Source organism: Aquarana catesbeiana, linkage group LG07 (genome assembly GCF_042186555.1).
Source record: "Aquarana catesbeiana isolate 2022-GZ linkage group LG07, ASM4218655v1, whole genome shotgun sequence".
Taxonomy (NCBI): Eukaryota; Metazoa; Chordata; class Amphibia; order Anura; family Ranidae; genus Aquarana; species Aquarana catesbeiana.
The window spans coordinates 304,850,770-304,873,492 of record NC_133330.1 but is presented as its reverse complement, the minus strand read 5'-3'; the positions used below and the strand labels follow the sequence as shown (position 1 = coordinate 304,873,492).

The following is a 22,723-nucleotide window of genomic DNA, read 5'->3' as shown; positions in this document are numbered from 1 at the left end:
GAATGCGGAGATGTATCCGGAGCCTTGGAAAGCCTTAGAAAATTAAGTTACTTAACCTACTTGTATATCTCAAGCAACGCTGAACATGGTCTACCCATAACTAAAATATCACTGTACAGAAGTTTTAAATCATTGCCCTGAGCATCACATCAGGTAAACATTTGGTTAGTTTATGTCACTTTTTTTTGAAGATGGCAGCAACAGCGTCAGGGCAATGAGAGCAATCGCAAATATTGCTATGGTGGAGGAGGACACTCCAGGAAGGGTGCAATAGCCCACTCATTCCAGAAGTGGTAAAGTTCTTTTTTATAGTGAGCCTGTTGTGAAAAAAGAAAAGTGCTGTTACCTGTAGAAGATGGCACTAAATACTAAACTTTCCTGGTGCTCTTATCACTAAACACTGCTCCGATCACCAGAACCTGGAGTGTCGATCGATCTCATGGATCCCATGCATCTCACTGGTTCCTACCTCTGTTTTTAAATGAACACTGTCCACTGCTTTCTACTACAGGTAACAGAACGAATGTGACAGAGTCACTTTAAGTCAAGCCTCTCAACCAATATTATTTTATCTAATTTTAACGTGTCTTAACACTATTTAGCTCACCTTAAAAGACCTCTGTAACTTAAAGAAAAGCAAAAGTCGCTGGCAGGTATGTAGTGCAGCCAACCAGAGATGCCTGCATATACCTGCAGCAGCGGTCATTGCCTCTTGCTTCACCCAAATGCCAGGCTGTTCAGCATAGGATTTTGTTAAACAAAGCAGTTAAGATTAGTCTGGTAAACATGTGAAAAGGAGCCCCAGAGCTCTGCCTACTGGCTGGAAATTGTAAATATGACAACTTAACATGCAATATTTAATATTTGACCGACTTCATATGAGAAATGTGTTTACAGTCCTGAAAATGATAAATGAGCAAACAGAAAATAATTACAAAACACTATACATTTAGTATGATCATCTTGATTATGTGATTGTGATCTTACCTTCACTGGTGGATTCCATCCTTGATGCAGTGTTCACAGTATCTCCAAACAAACAATAACGAGGCATCTTGGAGCCAACCACACCAGCCACTACAGGACCTTGAAAGGTGAGACAAAAATATGATACTTACAGCACATTCACATTCTAATGCCCTGTACACACAGCGGACTTTCTGACAGAAAATGTGCGATCGGAGCTTGATGTCGAAAATTTTGATCGTGTGTGGGCTCCATTGGACTTTTTCCGTCGGAATTTCTGACACAAAGTTTGAGAGCTGGATATAAAATTTTCCGACAACAAAATCCGATCGTTTAAATTCTGATCGTGTGTAGACAAATCTGACGCACAAAGTTCCACGCATGCTCAGAATAAATTATGAGACCAAAGCTATTGGCTACTGGCCCGTTTATAGTCCCGACGTACGTGTTGTACGTCACCCTGTTCTTGACGGTCGGAAATTCCGACAACTTTGTGCGACCGTGTGTATGCAAGACAAGTTTCAGCCAACATCCGTCGGAAAAAATCTGAAGGATTTTGTTGTCAGAATGTGCGACCGTGTGTACAGGGCATAAGTCTTACAGTCCAGCTGTTGGGCTGTTGCTGTTGTGCTGTGAACAAGGCTCTCGCTGAAATGCGTTAGCCCTCACCGTTTTGTACATGGTCATGTTGGAATAAACATTATTAAGACTTTTTCTCCAGAAATGTCGGCTCCATTATTCTTTGATTCCAGCTGTTGGGAGAGGACTATAGCCCGAGTTTCATGCATAAGTTTGGCTTGTGGACCATGGATGAAGAGGAGAGGAAGGTGGATAGTGATGGATATACTAATGGTGGTGTCGGCATATATTAGTGGGCAAAAATAACAATTAAACAAGGTCTTAAACCCTTGAAGGAATGGATCTTCTCCCCTCAAGGACTGCCGTATTTGCTGTGCCCATAGCCCGGAGATTGTCTCTCAATCTGGTACAAATGATCTCATGTCTATGGTCAGCTTTCAAGTTTGACTCAGGTTTATAATAAAATGTAAAAAATCAATTGCCTATGACTTTTGAAGAAAATAAAAAAAGCAGTTCTGTTGGCAGTTCTGTTCGCAGTACTAGCCCCCTCCCCAATTTGACCCCCTGCAAACTTGCACTTTACAAACCAGCGCCAGTCCTCTCCTGGGTTGAATGATACCCAGTGTCAATCAGTGTCAGAGACTTACTTCTTGGGGTCAAGCCACCTGGGAAAATGCTGCAGCAATCAGAACTATGTCAGTAGAGGGCGCCAGTTCTGCAGAATTCAAGGCCCAGAAAGAAAAAAATCACTCTACCAGACTAAAGACCCCTAAAAAAAGGTAGTATGCTAAAAGAAAAATAATAATAAGGTTGTGGGGTGTTCTAAGGTTGGGGGGGGGGGACAGGAAATTAGTTTAACCCAACCTGAATACAGGTCTTAATTACAGACTGTTTGGAGCCCTGTAAATGATAAAGAATTATTAGGGTCTGTGTTGATAGGCTTTTATTTGCTTCAAATGGGTTGGTATTCAAGGCTATGGCATTCAAGGTCAAACGCAGGTTGAAAGACAGTTAACTGCAGGTCAAATTCACCCATCAACAAATTCTGAGGGCAAGTGGGGTACTGCATTTTTTTTTTTTTTTTTTGTTTAACGTGGATTAGAGAATTTGTAAATGTATTTAAATGAAAAAAGCAGGGTTTAAGCACAGCTGACTGTGCTTTCTAACAGAGAAAACATGCTTTACCGCAAATTACCTGGAAGACTGGAAAACGGTGCTCTGGCCCAAGTGCCTTAGAATGTAGCAACCATCCTCTAATATAATGAAGCCGGCTATTTGGTAACATCCATTGCCTCAATTCTTTATTGGCTACGTGGCAGAATAAAGCAGGAATGCGCTAGCGCATGTCTGCCAAATACTCATAGCAGCAACTATGCTGCTATGAGTAAGGCTTCAGCTGAAACGCATTAGCGCTTAACTGCTGTATTCTGCCACGTAGCCAATAATGAATTGGTGAAACGGATGTTACTGAGTAGCCAGCTTTATTATATTAGAGGATTATGACTGGGCTTTCTGACTTCAGCGGCGTGGCAGTGCTTTGCTGCATAGCATTACTAGTCCACTGATTACTTGTTACTAGGAACCTCTTTCTTAGTTCTCAATGCACAATAAAGGCTTTGGACACAGAATTCAATGTACTACTAGAATTGGAGAGCAGAGATGCATAGGAACTGTTGCGGTGCAGATGCTGCAGGTCCCAAAGGTTGGATAGTGTCCTATTTGCTACAGTCCATGTGCACACAGAACAAAGGGAACCTGTTCATGGCATTCCTGTACTAATTCATTTTACCAGCTCAATCTCTGCTTACCCCTGACAATGCAGAGTCCCCCTCTTAATAACAGGAAAGATGTCCTCCCTACACACAGAGCGATAATTATACCGCACTAAACCTTGCATTGAATGGATCTGTCTATCCTTGGTGGAGAACATTTCACCTCCCGAATTTACTGCAAGGCAAAGCTAAAAATACCATGAACTACTTTACTACAGCTCACCTGAATGTATTCCCACTCTGATCTTCAACTTAGCGTCTGGTAAATGAGGGATCTGGAAAGAAAAGCAAACACCAACGAGATCCAAAGCCAAACTTGCAATCTCTGAAACGTGCCTTGTACCATTTTCCTTTGGGACACCAGATACCACCATATCTGCAAGAGAGAACCTGGAATGTTATAATGTTACAACAATTGTTATTAGGCAGAAAATATAATATTTATCTGGTCAATACTCTCCTCAGGCCAAGTATTCTTGTTGCTATCATGGTGCTGCTGAGTAAGATGGGGAGCCAAATAGAAAAGACACAATGTGGTTGATTTACTAAAACTGCAGTGTGCAAAATCTGGTGTACCTGTGCATAGAAACCAATCAGCCTCCTGTTTTTATTCAAAGCTTAAAGTGTTTGTAAAGGCAATTTTCTTTTTTTTTTTTTTTTTTTTTAGTAACCAACATGTTATACTTACGTGCTCTGTGTAATGGTTTTGCACAGAGCAGCCTGATCCTCCTCCTCTCAGGTCCCCCACCTGCGCTCTGGGCCCCCCCCCTGCTGTGTGCCCCTATAGTAAGCCGCTTTGCTTTGGGGGCACTCGTGTATGCTCACTCCCAAGCCCAGTTCTATGTGTCCATAAGACACAGAGAGTGCGGCTCAGCCCCCCCTCGCTCCCTCCTCACTGGCTGTGATTGACAACAGCAGAAACCAGCAGAGCAGACATAGTCCCACTCGTCCGTTTCCATCTGATGCCATCCGATCCACTGGAGGAATGGAAAATAGGACCACCATCTGTCTGTTTTTGGTGGCCAGGATTGGATGGTGGCAGGTGTCAGCGGACATGTGTTTGCTGAGCTGACATCCGCCGCTCCATAGAGGTCAATGCAGGGTCCGATCAAGTCCACCTGAAAAACTAACAGATGGATCTGATCAGACAGCATGTGGGAAAGGGGTGTAGCATCCTCTACCTTAGGTAGGTGCTAGATGTAAGATTTTTGATAGTGCAGGTAAATTCAATCAGGCCTAGCAGTAAGCTAGATTGTTTTTATCTGTGTGGGCTGGGAGTGGCCTAGAGTAGCAGCAGGTGACTCACAGACAGCATCATCTTTCGGTTACCTCCCTTCTGCTTCTAAAGGCTTCTGGAAGGAAGGAGAGGACTAAGGGTAGGGCTGTCCGGGGTGCTCAACCTGGATTGGCAGGGGGCAGGCCTCCTTAAATACCTAGAGTCAGCCCTGCTGGGGAGGAGTTGTCAGGTGGAAGAAGCTGGAGATGGAGCACTAGGTTGTCGCGGCCTTTGAGGCACTCCCCAGTCTGGGGGGTGACCTTGGGCCTGTGGGGGTTCGGGTGCAAGTCGGAGCCTTTCTGAGTAACGAAGAAGGATCTGGACAGGAAGCACAGAGAGGAACCAAGGAGGACAATAGGAGCTAGTGTTGCCAGGCAAGTCTCCAGGAGGGCTCCACCGGAGTGCAGCCAGGAGGGCTGTGAGTGACAGGCACAGTTGGAAAAGCTGGGGAGGCATGCCGTAGCGGACTGGGAGTATGCAGTCTGATGGATGTAGAGCCAGCAGGGGAGACTGTGATGTCATGAGCAGTGGAGTTGGGCAGCTGCAGCCAGGAGGGCTGGCAGGGCCTGAAGAGGACTGACTGGGAGCAGTAGTCCACGAAGGACAGCTAGCACTAAAGACTTTTTCTTTTACTATTTGTTGCTACACTAAAGGGGCCCATGGTCCCTGCCAGCAAATGGCAGTTGCTAAGGTCTGACAGAGTCAAAGTTGGGCCTACCATGTGGTAGCTGTACCTGGAACCAAGTATTGTACAGGAGAGAGCGAGAGAGAGACAATCTACAAATAAGTGTTGTGCTCAGGGGCGTCGGGAGGGGGTGGCTAGCCGTGGCTGAAGCCCCGAATGTGCCCCCGAAAAGCCCCGAGCCTCAGGCATGCAGCTCTTCATTACAAGCCCCGAGCGGCGAGCGCCAGGACCGATCTGATCCCGAGCGCCGGCGAATTTGGCCAAGTTTGGCCGAGTGCCGTAGCAGGTCCCGCCTTCTGGAGCCTGCAACGCCTATGATGGACGTCCCCCTGGTCCAATGCTCGGACCGCGGGACGTGTGACGTCCATCATAGGCGCTGCAGGCTCCAGAAGGCGGGAATTTCAATGCGGCCGCCGCGCCACTGTAAGATCCCTGCTCAGCGCTCGGGCGGCCCGCTCTCCTCTCCTCCTCGGCTCCTCCTCGTCCTCTGACTGCCTGGCTGCTGTGACACCGCACACCACGGCTGAGCTGAGGTAGGTCAGACAGTGTATGTGGGTCAGGCTGGTCAGTGTAGGTAAATGTCAGTGTAGGTAGGTCAGTGTAGGTAGGTCACTACGGTCAGTGTAGGTAGGTCAGTGTATGTAAGTGTCAGTGTAGGTAGGTCAGTGTATGTAAATGTCAGTGTAGGTAAATGTCAGTGCAGGTAAATGTCAGTGCAGGTAGGTCACTACGGTCAGTGTAGGTAGGTCAGTGTATGTAAGTGTCAGTGTAGGTAGGTCAGTGTATGTAAATGTCAGTGTATGTAAATGTCAGTGTAGGTAAATGTCAGTGCAGGTAGGTCACTATGGTCAGTGTAGGTAAATGTCAGTGTAGGTAAATGTCAGTGTAGGTAAATGTCAGTGTAGGTAAGTGTCAGTGTAGGTAAGTGTCAGTGTAGGTAGGTCAGTGTATGTAAATGTCAGTGTATGTAAATGTCAGTGTAGGTAAATGTCAGTGTATGTAAATGTCAGTGTAGGTAGGTCACTACGGTCAGTGTAGGTAAATGTCAGTGTAGGTAGGTCACTACGGTCAGTGTAGGCAAATGTCAGTGTAGGTAAATGTCAGTGTAGGTAGGTCAGTGTATGTAAAGGTCAGTGTAGGTAGGTCAGTGTATGTAAATGTCAGTGTAGGTAGGTCAGTGTAGGTAGGTCAGTGTATGTAAATGTCAGTGTAGGTAAATGTCAGTGTAGGTAGGTCACTACGGTCAGTGTAGGTAAATGTCAGTGTAGGTAGGTCAGTGTAGGTAGGTCACTACGGTCAGTGTAGGTAGGTCAGTGAATGTAAATTTCAGTGAATGTAAATTTCAGTGAATGTAAATGTCAGTGTAGGTAGGTCAGTGCAGGTAGGTCACTACGGTCAGTGTAGGTAGGTCAGTGAATGTAAATGTCAGTGTAGGTAGGTCAGTGTAGGTAGGTCAGTGTAGGTAAATGTCAGTGTAGGTAGGTCAGTGTAGGTAGGTCAGTGTAGGTAGGTCAGTGTAGGTAAATGTCAGTGTAGGTAAATGTCAGTGTAGGTAGGTCACTACGGTCAGTGTAGGTAGGTCAGTGAATGTAAAGGTCAGTGTTCACTACCGTCAGTGTATGTAGGTCAGGTAAGTCACGGCCCAGCCAAAAAAAAAAGCCTGCATCACGTGTACAACACCCCCCCCCCCCGGGTCCGGCCTTGGACTTCGGGCTGAAGCCCCTGGTCTTTTTGCCACCTAGCAACGCCCCTGGTTGTGCTGGAGGAGGCTGGAGCTCTAGAAGTGTAAATAGAGGTTCCAACTGGTCACCTACCTGATTCTACTATTGATTCTGGGCATCCCATAATCTCCCTTACCCTATCCAAGTTCAAAATCCCTCAATAAAAATACAAAACAAGCGGACTGTTCATTGTCTCTAAGGTGAATGGGAAGTGAATTCCGGGCTGGGCAGAGGTGACAGGTGGGACCACAATATCCGGCAGCCCCTATGGGGGTACCACTACAGGGGCCTAATAGATGAAACAAAGAACAATGAAAGAGAAATGAAATAGGGCAGGTCAGCTCTAGAAATGCATTAGGTTTTGCTGTGTGCACATGTGCTGACAGGGAACATGCCAATAAGAGTAGAGAGCAGAATTGATGACTTATCACCGTATTGCTGCTCTTTCATTCTCCTATCAGTGATCTGTGGGTTGGAGGATTACACATAGCTGATACGATTACATCATTTTGGGTATACTTAGGAATGGTCAAAAGCCCTGTCCACTTTCTTAGACCTTAGGTGTCCCATTGGGAGATATTTCCTTCACTTCCTGTCCTAAAGACAGGTACTGGAAGAAAATCTCAAAAAAGAAAGAAAAATTATCTTGGGAAAGTTGTTACAGCAACAACAAAAAAGAGAATTTCCCCTCTAATCTTGTTCTGGTCACAACTCAAAATTTTAGATTTTCCCCTCATTTTCAGTCTTGATGACAGTGATCACAAGCAACACATACAGCATCCCTCTCCCCTATCCAAAATTTTAGGGCTGTTACTGATTAAAATTTTCGTGTTCGATTAATCGATTTTTTAAAATCGATTAATCGACTAGTTTCGATTAATTATAACGTACATACAGATCCAACTACTTTTAGCTGATTTAGCACCGTTGTTATGGCAACGGCCGAAGCCGGACATAGCGGGGCATGGCTAGGACGTCACACGTCATAAACTCAGCCTCACCATGCCTATAATCTCAGCCTTACCGTGCCCATAATCGCAGCCTCACCGTGCTCATAATGCAGTCTCACCGTGCCCATAAACTCAGCCTCGCCCGTGACCATAATCTCAGCCTTAACGTGCCCATAATTGCAGCCTCTCTGTGCCCATAATCACAGCCTCACCGTGCCCATAATGCTGTCTCACCATGCCCATAATCGCATCCTCGCCATGCCCATAATCTCAGCTTTACCATGCCCATAATCGCAGCCTCACCGTGCCCATAATCGCAGCCTTACCGTGCCCATAATGCTGTCTCACCATGCCCATAATGCTGTCTCACCGTGCCCATAATCTCAGCCTTACCGTGCCCATAATCACAGCCTCACCGTGCCCATAATCGCAGCCTCACTGTGCCCATAATGCTGTCTCACCGTGCCCATAATGCAGTCTCACCGTGCCCATAAACTCAGCCTCACCCGTGACCATAATCTCAGCCTTAACGTGCCCATAATCGCAGCCTCTCCGTGCCCATAATCGCAGCCTCACCGTGCCCATAATCGCAGCCTCACCGTGCCCATAATGCTGTCTCACCGAGCCCATAATCGCAGCCTCGCCATGCCCATAATCTCAGCCTTACCATGCCCATAATCGAAGCCTCACCGTGCCCATAATCGCAGCCTTACCGTGCCCATAATCGCAGCCTTACCGTGCCCATAATGCTGTCTCACCGTGCCCATAATGCTGTCTCACCGTGCCCATAATCTCAGCCTTACCGTGCCCATAATCACAGCCTCACCGTGCCCATAATCGCAGCCTCACTGTGCCCATAATGCTGTCTCACCGTGCCCATAATGCTGTCTCACCGTGCCCATAATCGCAGCCTCGCCGTGCCTATAATGGCAGCCTCGCCGTGCCCATAATGCAGTCTCACTGTGCCCATAATGCAGTCTCACCGTGCCCATAATGCAGTGTCACTGTGCCCATAATCGCAGTCTCAGTGCCTGTGCCTGGATTACACAGGCTGCGGGCATCTCCCGCTGTGTGTCTCGGAGCTGAGTGTGAAAACTTTGGCTGCGCTGTGAGAAAAGTCCCACCCTTCTCCTAGATCAGCTCGTGTGATAGACAGAACACTGCGTCTATCACACAAGCTGATCTAGGAGGAGGGCGGGACTTTTCTCACAGCACGGCCAAAATTTTCATACTCAGCTCGGAGACACACAGCGGGAGATGCCCGCAGACTGTGTATGACATATAGTGGAGGAGGAGGAGGAGGTAGCGGAGCGCTGCACTGCAGCCACAGCTTGGCCCAAAGCGGCCCCAGGGCAGGCAGCCTACTGATCAAAGAAATTTTAAACGATCAAAAAAATTAACGATTAATCGAGGAATTAATCGTTAATTTCCGCAGGCCTACAAAATTTTAAAAATTGATTTAGATATACTTTACATCTAACAAAGAAAGTAGTGTCTTTTCATCTGCTATTCCCATGAGAACTCAACATTTTTGGATTTCCCATCACCTTCTGTACCAGAGACAATGAGATGTACTGTACTTGAGCCAATAGTGATGAGAAATCTCCTCAGGCAGCAATAAAATATGACTAGGGTTCCATAACCCTTCTACATTCTACCGAAAACTACAAACCAAGACAAAGTGCTTTTCAGCTATCATAACTAACTAGAACAAATAGGTGACATACATGCGTCTCCAATAGTTTCCACCTTGTACACATCGTAATTGTCAATGATTTCATCAAACTGGGTGTACAACTTGTTAAGGAAGTTGACCACTTGGTGAGGTGTGCTGGCCCCAGACAATGACGTGAAGCCCACAATGTCACTAAACAAGACAGAGAGAGAGAGTTATGTGAATTAATCTGATTACAATTACAGTGGACCTGAAAGCAAGACAAGAAGAAGATTGGCTATTGTTTTCCTCCTGCACAAATAGTAGAACACGTCCTAGTATGTGTGGGTGCCTAAGTACTCCTGTTCCTTTAGCACCACAAGCTGTATATCTGCTGTGTGAGATCATCTATGGCACTGCTGTCCCTGACTACTAGTCTCAGGAGATTTGAAGTAGGAATTGGTGTTGTCACTGCTGTGCTGTTCACTATTCTCTTTGCTGTCTTCTACACTGCATGTATCTCCCTGCACCTGCTTCATTCATTATGTGGATCTGTGCATTGTGAACCTCTCCTGCTGTTTCTTGAACATTACCCCACCATTTATCAGATCTCCAGTCATCAGAGGACAGCCATGACATGAGGCTGCAAAGCCCTGCTTCTACCAAAATAGCCACCTCTATACATTAACACATTCATACCTCCCAACATTTTGAAATGGGAATGAGGGACAAAAAAAAAGGTTAATTAAATCCACAAGGGCTTTTTTTTTACCACTACTATTACTATATATTTTTCTTTTAAAATGTACAAATGCAGCAATTTTGGAATTTGAAAAGGTTTGGCACTGGGAAACACTTTTTGAAAGTGCATTTTATATACAACTATATAGATCAGACCAAAATGAGGGACAAATGAGGAGGAATGAGGGACAGAGGGGCATTGCTCCAAATCAGGGACAGTCCCTCAAAATCAGGGACAGTTGGGAGCTATGAACACATTGCATGGTCAATCAAAATTGATCAGCTACTAGGAGATCACAGGCAATACTGGTGGCCAATCCTTTTCCCAATGTCTGCATTTTTTGGGCACAGCTTCCAGTGTTCAGGTTCTCTGGACCCAATTTAAAGATGACAGTTATGGCATTTGACCTTAGAAAATGTAAAAGTGAATTTACACTTAAAAACCACTGTACCACAAAAGAACAGACACGAGCAAGCACACACATGCTACAACCACAGACATGCACAGAAGAACCTGCCTGAAATAAACAGTTGCATTTGAATAGCTCTGAGCTTGACAAGTAAGGCCTTGGCGGAGATCATCAGCAACCGGTTTAGGAAGCATACCTGGTATTGTGCGGAAAAGTTGAGAGGTGCTATTAGAAAATGAATTTCAGTTAAAAAGATTCACAAATTAAAGCTGAACTCCAGGCTGGCACAAATAAATACATTTGTAGTTGCCCAACCCCATGGCAATGGTTAAATGGTCGATATCTTATTCTGCACTTCAGCACGCTGCCTTTACCTGTTCAACAGAGGTATTGTAACCTCCTCTTTAAGCTGCTCATGGCAAGCTGGCCCACACAATGGAGGGTAAATAGTCTTGCACTCTATGTGAAGATGCTTAAAGGGGTTGTAAAGGCAGTAGGTTTTTTAACTTAATGCGTCCTATGCATTAAGATAAAAAGCCTTCTATGTGCTGCAACCCCCCTCAGCCCCCCCTAACAATCACCTGAGGTCCCTCACTGTCTAGCAATGTCCACGAGTATCTCAGTCATCCGGGATTCTCCTTCCTGACTGGCTCCCAGTCTGCAGTCAAAGTCAGCTAGCCAATCAGGGGAGAGAGGGGGTGGGGCCAGAACGGGGCTCCATATCCAAATGGACACAGGGAGCTGTGACTCGGTTCGGGTGTCCCCATAGCAAGCTTCTTACTGTGGGGGCACTGAACAGGAGGGAGGGGCCAGGAGCACAATAGAGGGACCCAAGAAGAGGAGGATCCAGGCTGCTCTGTGCAAATGCACTGCAACAGAGCAGGTAAGTATAACGTGTTTGTTATTTTTATTGGGAAAAAACAAGACTTTACAATCATTTTAAGGACTAAACAAAAGCGGGTACTTCAGGGAGAAGAAAACATCACTGGAGCCTGCTGGAAAAGGGAATACACTAATACTGTCTCTTTCTCTACCCCCTAGAAATAATGAAAAAGGTATTTTTGTGTTCATATTGCTGATTTTATTCTGCTGTACCATGTAATTATATGAAGATGTATCCTGTTCTTTTTATATTTCTTTCTTTGTGTGAAATACCCAGTGATCATGCCAGTCCCCCAGCTCTCCTATTTCAAACTAACCACACTAGGCATGAGAGCACATCCCTCAGATTTCTGGCTGTAAAATATATACTGTACTTTAAATATATATACTGTAAATTCACCAGATGCCTTTAAATCCTAGTTAAAGCAGTACTCCACCCAAAAGGGGAGGCTCCGCTTGTCTGACTCCCCCCCCCCCTCTGCTGCCACATTTGGCACTTTTTGGGGGGGGGAGCAGGTACCTTGTTTTGACTGGTACCCGATCCCACTTCCGGGTCAGTTTGCAGAGTTCAGCCCCCTCCTCCTTCCCCCGCAGCAAGCCCATTCAGGGAGCACAGTGCGCTTTGCGCATACACAGTAGGGCATCGGCTATAAAGCCGCAAGGTTTCACTGTCGGTTTCCCTTAGTGGAGATGGCGGCAGTAGCACCCGATAGCCAAATGAAAAATCAGCTCGGGTGAAGACACCGCTGGATTCCTGGACAGGTAAGTGTCCTAATATTAAAAGTCAGCAGCTACAGTATTTGGAGCTACTGACATTTAATTATTTCTGCATAAGCCTTGTAAAAGAAGTAGTGACACCATCGGTATGCTCCTGTACAGGAGGCAGAGTTGTGGGAAGAGCCAAAAGGCCCACACACTACAGACTGCCTGCAGAAAGCTACAGGAGGGGGCGGATACAAGACCAGTCACCCTGCACAAGAAGAGTGAGCAACAGTGACAGTCTTTGTTACAGAAAGCTCCTGCACAGAGGCAAAGCTTTACATTGGATTACTGCACAGATCTTGAAGCAGTGGCAGCCGGGAGTAATTTTCTTTGGGGGGGGGGGGGGGGCGGCAAACAGGCAGTATCACCCCCCTGTTGGTCCATCCGTCCGTCGACGGGTGGGACTGGTGCACTTACCCCATCTATGCAATGCTTCTCCCAGGCTCTTGGCGGCGGCGGCTCTCCCATTTTCCTGCTCTCCACGGGCGACGGCTCTGGCTTCCGTTTCCTCCGTTCTTCTCGGCAGCCAATCGGGGGTCTTCTCTTTTCAGCCAATCAGAAAACAGGTCTCACACCCGCGTCTGATTGGCCGGATTAAGGATCAGTGTTACAACAGCGAATATTCGTTTGCTGTTGTAACACCTGGGTGGGCTCATGACGCAATGCTCTGCACCACAAGCCCACATATTTTGAAGCCTATTAAAGCCTATGGCTCTAATCAGGTGCTTCAAACCCCCCCCCTGTAATTCAGGCACCTGGCATCCTGAAAGGGGCCGGATGCCTAAATAGGGGGTTGCAGCGGCGACCGTGGATAGATTCATACAATGCATGAATCTATCCATTAGTCATATAGGGGATTGTGTAGAGAGAGAGGGCGGAGCCCAGGCGCCCCTAATGGAAGGGCCGCCGCTGTCTGCAAGAAATACACAAAACACACAAAGATTCATTAAGAATACTCATGGCTCTTGTATTTAGACAATATTTGCTTATCAACCTAAAAGTGGAGTTCCAGCCTTATTTTTATTTAAATTCAGCAGCTACAAAAAGTGTAGCTGCTGACTTTTAAAAAACAGACACTTACCTGTCCCACGGTCCAGCAATGTGGCCATGCATAGCCTCGCTCCTCTCCCCCTCCTCTCTGCGGCGCCTTCATTGAAACTGTGGGCACCCAGGCCGGACAGCTTGCAGCTTCACGGCTGGGCGCGCACTGCACATGTGCGAGTCGCGCTGAGCTCTCTGAGTGGACAGGCAATCTTCTGGGACCTGTGATGTGTCCCAGAAGATTGCCGAGAGGGAGGGGCCGCATAGGGGGAGAAGAGGAGTCACCTAGGCGGCCCGTAGTAGGAAGTGGGAAAGGAAGACCCACTCAAACCTAGTCACCCACTCACAAAAAAAATTACATGCCAAATGTGGCATGTAAGGGGGCGAGGAGTGCTTAAAGTGGAAGTTCCACTTTTGGGTGGAACTCCGCTTTAATTCTGAATGAAGTGTACCTATAAACAGACTTTTTCAATCTAGAACAACATTTGCACTAAAAAAAACAATCTAAATAAAGAAACAATTACAAAGTATAAAACAAGAGACAAAAAGAAGAGAACACAAACTGATATGTCTGAATGCAAATATTGGACATTGACTTCCATGTGTGTGAAATATGCTCCCTTATAGAATTGCCAGGTTATCTATATTCAGCATGTTATTATGGGATATAATGCTGGCCATTCACTCACAAAACCGTATTCAGAATCTCAAGTGAGGGCTTTTCATAGTGTCCTTGGCAACCTGAATGAGGACATCTGCTTCATTGTGCAGTGCAATACAGCCAGAGTCAATTGGCCCTAGCAAATTATACACCATTTCAGTTTATGTTATGGCAAAACAGAGCCCTGTAAAAGGACAAATAAACCTGAAGTTCATGACGTGATACAGTATACAGTGAAGAAATGAAGAGTCTATTATTTTTATCATGTGTATTTTAAATGATAGAGACAGAATATCAACCAGAAAAAATATGATTCAAATGTTATAAATTGAGTTGCAGTACAGTGAGTAAAATAAGTATCTGATCCCCAAGCAAAACATGACTTAGTACTTGGTGGAGAAACCCTTGTTGGCAAGCACAGAGGTAAGACGTTTCCTGTAGTTGGTGACCAGGTTTGCACACATCTGAGGAGGGATTTTGGTCCACTCTTTTTACAGATCTTCTCTAAATCCTTAATGTTTCTTGGATGTCACTTGGCAACTCGAATTTTCAGCTCCCTCCATAAATTTTCTATAGGATTAAGGTCTGGAGACTGACTAGGCCACTCCATTACCCTTACGTGCTTATTCTTGAGCCACTCCTTTGTTGCTTTGGCGGTGTATTTTGGGTCATTGTCATGCTGGGAGACCCATCCATGACCCATCTCCAGAGTTCTGGCTGAGGGAAGAAGGTTCTCATCCAAGATTTTACAATACATGGCCCCGTCCATTGGCCCCTCAATGCAGCAAAGTCAGTTTGTACTGTACCTTTAGGAGAAAAACAGCCCCAAAGCATAATGTTTCCACCTCTGTGCTTGACTGTAGGGATGGTGTTCTTAGGGTCATAGTCAGCATTTTTTTCCCTTCAAACACAGCGAGTCCCCCTCCTCAAGAAGGCACATATACAGCCATTCCAATGAACATAAAAATGATTCAGAGAAGGTTTGGGAGAAAGTGCTGTTGTCAGATGACCACAGAGCTCCTTGGCAATAACGCGATTCGCCGTGTTTGGGGGCAGAAAAATGCTATGACCCTGAGAACACCTTCCGTACAGTCAAGCACGGAGGTGAAAACATGATGCTTTTGGGCTGTTTCTCTGTTAAAGGTACAGGCCGACTTTGCCGCATTGAGGGGCCAATGGACGGGGCCATGTATTGTAAAATCTTGAATGAGAACCTTCTTCCCTCAGCCAGAATACTGAAGATGGGTCTTCCAGCATGACAATGACCCAAAACATACAGCCAAGGCAACATTAGAGTGGCTCAGGAAGAAGCACATTAAGGTCATGGAATGGCTTAATCAGTCTCCAGACCTTAATCCTATAGAACATTTATGGAGGGAGCTGAAACTTTGAGTTGCAAAGAGACTCCCAAGAAACCTTATGGATTTAGAGAAGATCTGTAAAGAAGAGTGGACCAAAATCCCTCCTGAGATGTGTACAAACCTGGTCACTAACTACAAGAAACGTCTTACCTCTGTACTTGCCAACAAGGGTTTCTCCACCAAGTACTAAGTCATGTTTTGCTTGGGGATCAAATACTTGTTTTACTCACTGAACTGCAACTTAATTGATAGCATTTGTTTTATGTGTGTTTTTTTTTTTCTGGATTTTTGGTTGATATTCTGTCTCTATCATTTAAAGTACACCTTTTATAAAAATTATGCACACTTCATTTCTTTGTAAATGGGCAAACTTACAAAATCTGAAGGGGATCAAATAATTATTTCCCGCACTATATATATATATATATATATATATATATATATATGTAGCAAAGTCTCAGGCCTCCCTCGGTCCCATGAGAACCTCCAGGGCCAGGGATAGCTGACATCCTTCTGTATGTAGTGGGTTTTGAGGCATGGTGGGTGCAGGACACCCTTAAGTAGTTGCAAGTTCAATTGGCAGACTCTGAGACTTCAATAGGACAGCCATGCAGGGAAAAGCATCCAGCAAGACGCCACATCAGCATGTATAGGGATGCTGTCCCCTATGGCAACAGTCTTTAACAGTTCCTAACACAAAGCGTAACAGTTCTTTCACTTTCACTACAATCACTCCTTGTAGTTCTTCAGCTGACTGAGCTCACTAGACCCACTGATTCACTGCCACTGAATCCCTTGAGCTCCTCCAATCTTCACGGTGGTATCTTCCTCAGGTGTCACCCCCACCTCTCTGTTGGGTCCCTAGCTTGGCACTCAAGGTACCTCTCAAGCTTCACCCCACTGGCTTGCTCGGTCCCTGGCTTGACACACAAGGCTTCTCTGCAAGCATCACCTGCGCTGGTTGGGTCCCTGGCTTGATACCCACTGAAGTTTCCCAATTCTTCACCGTCCCCGGTTGGTGAGAATGCTGCTCTGGTACTTGCTTCATTTACTCACTGTGGTTCCGAATCCTGGTAACAAGGTGGTTGGTCCCTTAGTGGGGACAGCTTCCCCTCTAACTCTGACGACGACAGGACCGTCTCTTTTGGTTGGACTGCAAGCCGAATCCCAACCCTGTGCTGCTCTATTGCTTCTGGATAGGCCCTCAAACAGCCTAGCAGCCAGATGTGCCCGGGATAGGCCCAAATCTCCAGCCTAGCATCCCGGGCAGTACAACACATGTCCACCCAGACAGCCATCCAGGTGGCACAGAACACAAATCACCTGACTCCACCCAAATATATAAGTTCTCTCAGCAGGCCAAGGGATTCAAGAAAACCCCTGCCCATTGGCTGAGATGCCCCATATACCCATAATCTGACCTTGTGTTGCGCTTCTCGTATCTAGTAGCACCAAGTATATATATATATACACAGTATCTCACAAAAGTGAGTACACACCTCACATTTTTGTAAATATTTTATTATGTCTTTTCATGTGACAACACTGAAGAAATGACACTTTGCTACAATGTAAAGTAGTGAGTGTACAGCTTGTATAACAGTGTAAATTTGCTATCCCCTCAAAATAATTCAACACACAGCCATTAATGTCTCAACCGCTGGCAACAAAAGTGAGTGCACCCCTAAGTGAAAATGTCCAAATTGGGCCCAATTAGCCATTTTCCCTCCCCGGTGTCATATGACTTGTTAGTGTTACAAGGTCTCAGGTGGGAATGGGGAGCAGGTGTGTTACATTTGATGTTATCGCTCTCACTCTCTCATACTGGTCACTGGAAGTTCAACATGGCACCTCATGGCAAAGAACTCTCTGAGGATCTGAAAAAAAGAATTGTTGCTCTACATAAAGATGGCCTAGGCTATAAGAAGATTGCCAAGACCCTGAACCTGAGCTGCAGCACGGTGGCCAAGACCATACATCGGTTTAACAGGACAGGTTCCACTCAGAACAGTCCTCGCCATGGTCGACCAAAGAAGTTGAGTGCACGTGCTCAACTTCATATCCAGAGATCGTCCTTGGGAAATAGACGTATGAGTGCTGCCAGCATTACTGCAGAGGTTGAAGGGGTGGGGGGGGTCAGCCTGTCAGTGCTCAGACCATACTCTGAACACTGCATCAAATTGGTCTGCATGGCTGTCATCCCAGAAGGAAGCCATTTCTAAAAATGATGCCCAACCATACAGTGAGAGAGGGCATCTGCGTTATTTTGGAACTTTCCAGGCCTGTGCTCCACCGTAAACCGAAAGGGTTGTAAAGCCAGGAACCACCTTGTCACACGGCCATTTTTCTCCCTGTTGCCACACATCCACTTTAGGAGAGCATGGTTGGTGACCAGTTTAAACGACCTCCCCAGTAGGTAATACCTCAGGGAGTCTAAGGTCCATTTAATGGCGAGACTCTCCTTTTCTACAATGGCATAGTTCTTTTCGTGCTTGTTCAGCTTCCGGCTCAGGTATACAACTGGGTGCTCCTTGCCATCCCTGTTCTGCGACAGTACAGCCCCTAGGCCCACCTTAGAAACGTCCGTCTGTACGACAAACTCCTTGCTGAAGTCTGGGGCCACTAGTACTGGTAACCCACAAAGGGTCTGCTTTAAATTCTAAAATGCCTCCTCGGCTTGGGGATTCCACTTGACCATGACCGACCCTTTACCCTTCGTCAGGTCGGTCAGAGGGGTGGCCATGGTGGCAAAATTGGGTATGAACTGTCTGTAATACCCCGTAATGCCCAGGAAGGCCCTCAGTTGTTTTTTATTGATCGGTTGGGGACATTTTTGAACTGCCTCAACCTTATTGGTCTGCAGCTTGACCATTCCCCGGCCAATAATGTACCCAAGGTATTTGGCCTCCTCCAGGCCTATGGCACATTTTTTGGGGTTAGCCGTAAGACCTGCTTCCCTAAAGGAATCTATCACCGCTTGTACCCAGAGCAGGTGCGATTCCCAATCTGGGCTGTGGATGACCACATCGTCCAAATATGCAGCTGCATATGGGGATGTGGTCTCAAGGCTTTGTCCATCATTTGCTGGAATGAAGCATGGGCTCCATGTAGACCAAAAAGCATCCGCTTATACTGAAATGAGCCCTCAGGAGTGGAAAAGGCAGTCTTCCGCTGGGCGATCTTGCACCTCTAGAGACACCGAAGTGGGGCGTAGATGGGTTCACCAAGTCCTCAGTGGCAGTGTACCTCTCCACTAGGTCCACCAACTGGGTTGCAGTTTTGGGGTCTCCCTGTCCGACTCACTTCCTCAGAGCAGCAGGGAGCACACGCAGGTACTGGTCCGTTACCACGCGTTCCACGATCTGAGGGCCTGTCAAGGTCTCTGGCTGCAACCACTTCCTGGTGAGGTGGACCAGGTCAAACATTTGTGAACGGGGTGGCTTGTTGCTGGAGTAGGACCACTGATGCACACGCTGGGCCGGACTGCCATGGTGACACTCAAGCGTGCGAGTATCTATGTCTTTAGAGTCTCATAGTCCTGGGCCTTATCTGGTTCTAGATCAAAATAGGCCTTTTGGGGTTCTCCTGTTAGAAATGGGGCCAACAGACCCGCCCATTGCTCTTTTGGCCATCCCTCACGGACAGAGACTCTCTCAAAAGTATGTATGCCTCGACCTCATCCGCAGGTGTCATTTTCTGTAGGTGGTAGGATGCACGTACCAACTTTGGATCCACTGGCACAGGAGATGCGGACCCCTTTTTCAGTTCCACCAGAGCCTCTGCCAACTGCCGATTCATTTCCTGCTGGGCCGCCTGTTGTGCTGCAGCAGCCTCTACGAATTGGCGGAGGCGGTTGGTTTCCCTCCAAGCTGCATTGGCCTGTAGCAGGGCTTTTAACATTTCCTCCATCTTCAGAAAAGTGCCTGCTGAATCCACCACGAGTAGGGAATTAGCTCGTGGGGATCACCTTTTCTGAATGACAGTCAGCAAACGGTCACTTTCTTCACAGAGGCTGGAAAAACCGGGCCGGATTCCGGTTCAGTCCCTTAAAACGGAACGAATGCGAGGTGAAATGTACCTATTATCGTGTATCTCACCTCGCATACCGTCACAATATATATACAGTATATATGTAAAAGATGAAACAAAAAATGTAATTTACAACCTAAAATCAAATCTTTATTATTTATTACAGGTACTTACAATATCTCACAAAAGTAAGTACACCCCTCACATTTTTGTAAATATTTTATTATATCTTTTCATGTGACAACACTGAAGAAATGACACTTTTCTACAATGTAAAGTAGTGAGTGTAGAGCTTGTATAACAGTGTAAATTTGTTGTCCCCTCAAAATAACTCAACACACAGCCATTAATGTTTAAACCACTGGCAACAAAAGTGAGTACACCCCTAAGTGAAAATGTACAAATTGGGCCCAATTAGCCATTTTCCCTCCCCGGGGTCATGTGACTCGTTAGTGTTACAAGGTCTCAGGTGTGAACGGGGAGCAGGTGTGTTAAATTTGGTGTTATCGCTCTCACTCTCTCATACTGGTCACTGGAAGCCCAACATGGCACCTCATGGGAAAGAGCTCTCTGAGGATCTGAAAAAAAAATTGTTGCTCTACATAAAGATGACCTAGGCTAAGAATAAGAAAATTAAGAAGATTGCCAAGAACGGGAAACTGAGCTGCAGCACGGTGGCTAAGACCATACAACAGGACAGGTTCCACTCAGAACAGGCCTCGCCATGGTCGACCAAAGAAGTTGAGTGCACTTACCCAGCGTCATATCCAGAGATTTCCAGAGGTTGTCATTGGAAAATAGACGTATGAGTGCTGGCAGCATTGCTGCAGAGGTTGAGGGGGTGGGGGGGGGGATCTCAGCCTGTCAGTGCTCAGACCATATTCTGCACACTGCATCAAATTGGTCTGCATGGCTGTCATCCCAGAAGGAAGCCTCTTCTAAAGATGATGCACAGGAAAGCCTGCAAACAGTTTGCTGAAGACAAGCAGACTAAGGACATGGATTACTGGAACCATGTCCTGTGGTCTGATGAGACCAAGATAAGCTTATTTGGTTCAGATGGTGTCAAGCGTGTGTGGGGGCAACCAGGTGAGGAGTACAAAGACAATTGTGTCTTGCCTACAGTCAAGCATGGTGGTGGGAGTGTCATGGTCTGGGGCTGCACGAGTGCTGCTGGCACTGTAGAGCTACAGTTCATTGAGGGAACCATTGATGCCAACATGTACTGTGACATACTTAAGCAGATCATGATCCCTCTCCCTCCGGAGACTGGGACGCAGGGAAGTATTCCAACATTATAACGACCCCAAACACACCTCCAAGATGACCACTACCTTGCTAAAGAAGCTGAGGGTAAAGGTGATGAACTGGCCAAGCATGTCTCCAGACCTAAACCCTGAGCATCTGTGGGGCATCCTCAAACGGAAGGTGGAGGAGTGCAAGGTCTCTAACATCCACCAGCTCCGTGATGTCCTCATGGAGGAGTGGAAGAGGACTCCAGTGGCAACCTGTGAAGCTCTGGTGAACTCCATGCCCAAGAGGGTTAAGGCAGTGCTGGAAAATAAAGGTGGCCACACAAAATATTGACATTTTGGGTCCAATTTGGACATTTTCCCTTAGGGGTGTACTCACTTTTGTTGCCAGCGGTTTAGACATTAATGGCTGTGTGTTGAGTTATTTTAAAGGGGACAGCAAATTTACACTGTTATACAAGCTGTACACTCACTACTTTACATTGTAGCAAAGTGTCATTTCTTCAGTTTTGTCACATGAAAAGATATAATAAAATATTTAACCGCTAAGCCACCGCTAACTGTCATATGACGGCTGGACGAGGCTTCTGTTGTTCTGGGAGGACGTCATATGACGTCCTCGCCCTCCCGAGCCACTAGGGGGCGCGCGCACGTGCCCGCTGCGTCACTCGGGACCCGGTGCGCGTGCCCGGCGGCCACGATGTCCGCCGGGCACCCGCGATTGCCGGGTAACAGAGCAGGAGCGTGGATCTGTGCATGTAAACACAGATCCACGTCCTGTCAGAGAGGAGAGGAGACCGATGGCGTGTCCCTTGTACATAGGGACAGCGATCGGTCACCTCCCCCAGTCAGTACCCTCCCCCCACAGTTAGAATCACCTCCTTAGGTCATACATTAACCCCTCGAGCGCCCCCTAGTGTTAACCCCTTCCCTGCCAGTCACATTTACACAGTAATCAATGCAATTTTATAGCATTGATCGCTGTATAAATGTGAATGGTCCCAAAAATGTGTCAAAAGTGTCCGATGTGTCCGCCGCAATATCGTAGTCACAATAAAAATTGCAGATCGCCGCCATTACTAGTAAAAAATAAATAAATAATAAAAATGCTATAAATCTATCCCCTATTTTGTAGACGCTATAACTTTTGCGCAAACCAATCAATATACGCTTATCGCAATTTTTTTTTACCAAAAATATGTAGAAGAATACGTATTGGCCTAAACTGAGGAAAAAATTTGTTAAAAAAAAAAAAAAAATTGGATATTTATTATAGCAAAAAGTAAAAAATATTGTGTTTTTTCAAAATTGTCCCTCTTCTTTTGTTTATAGCGCAATAAATAAAAACCGCAGAGGTGATCAAATACTACCAAAAGAAAGCTCTATTTGTGGGGAAAAAATGATAAAAATTTAATTAAGGTGCAGTGTAACATGACCGCGCAATTGTCATTCAAAGTGCGACAGCGCTGAAAACTGAAAAATGGCTTGGGCAGGAAGGGGGTGTAAGTGCCCTGTATTGAGGTGGTTAAACAAATGTGAGGGGTGTACTTACTCTTGTGAGAATCTGTAAGTACCTATAATAAATAAATAAATAATAAAGATTTGATTTTGGATTGTAATTTATTGTGAATTTCATTTTTCTTTCATCTTTTTATATATAAAATATTCAATGTAACATTGTTTAAATATCCTAAAACCTTGAGGGATATTTGTTTTTATTTTTTTTTGTTCCACTTTTATAAACCTTTATGTGTGTTTCGTAGTCTATGACAGTGCACTTTCCCAATTTTTGCCAATTCTTTAAAAAACAGCAATGGCTGTTTTCTTATGGTGGCTATAATTTTTTATCCAATTGTTGTGCAATTTAATCAAAACGATCGAATCTGCAAACCATCAAATAATTATTATTTCCCTTTCCCAGATTGAGTTGGATATAATTTCAATTGAATTTGATCAAACTGAGTTGATCGCCCAGAATAT

At 45.9% G+C, this 22,723-nt stretch overlaps 1 protein-coding gene across 5 annotated transcripts in view; it reads right to left on the bottom strand.

The window, feature by feature from the left end:
• The window catches only part of LOC141102574 (atrial natriuretic peptide receptor 1-like), a 79,797-nt gene that overhangs the window by 11,150 nt on the left and 45,924 nt on the right, over positions 1-22,723 (bottom strand). For 3 of the 5 annotated variants that reach the window (XM_073591481.1, XM_073591480.1, XM_073591483.1), the window contains 4 exons: positions 10,863-10,950; positions 9,677-9,816; positions 3,541-3,693; positions 988-1,086 (listed from right to left, as the gene is read on the bottom strand). In XM_073591481.1, the coding sequence (XP_073447582.1) occupies positions 988-1,086; positions 3,541-3,693; positions 9,677-9,816; positions 10,863-10,950 (480 nt within the window). The remainder of the gene's footprint in view (positions 1-987; positions 1,087-3,540; positions 3,694-9,676; positions 9,817-10,862; positions 10,951-22,723) is intronic. The other 2 variants (XR_012235159.1, XM_073591482.1) reach the window with 2 other exon arrangements.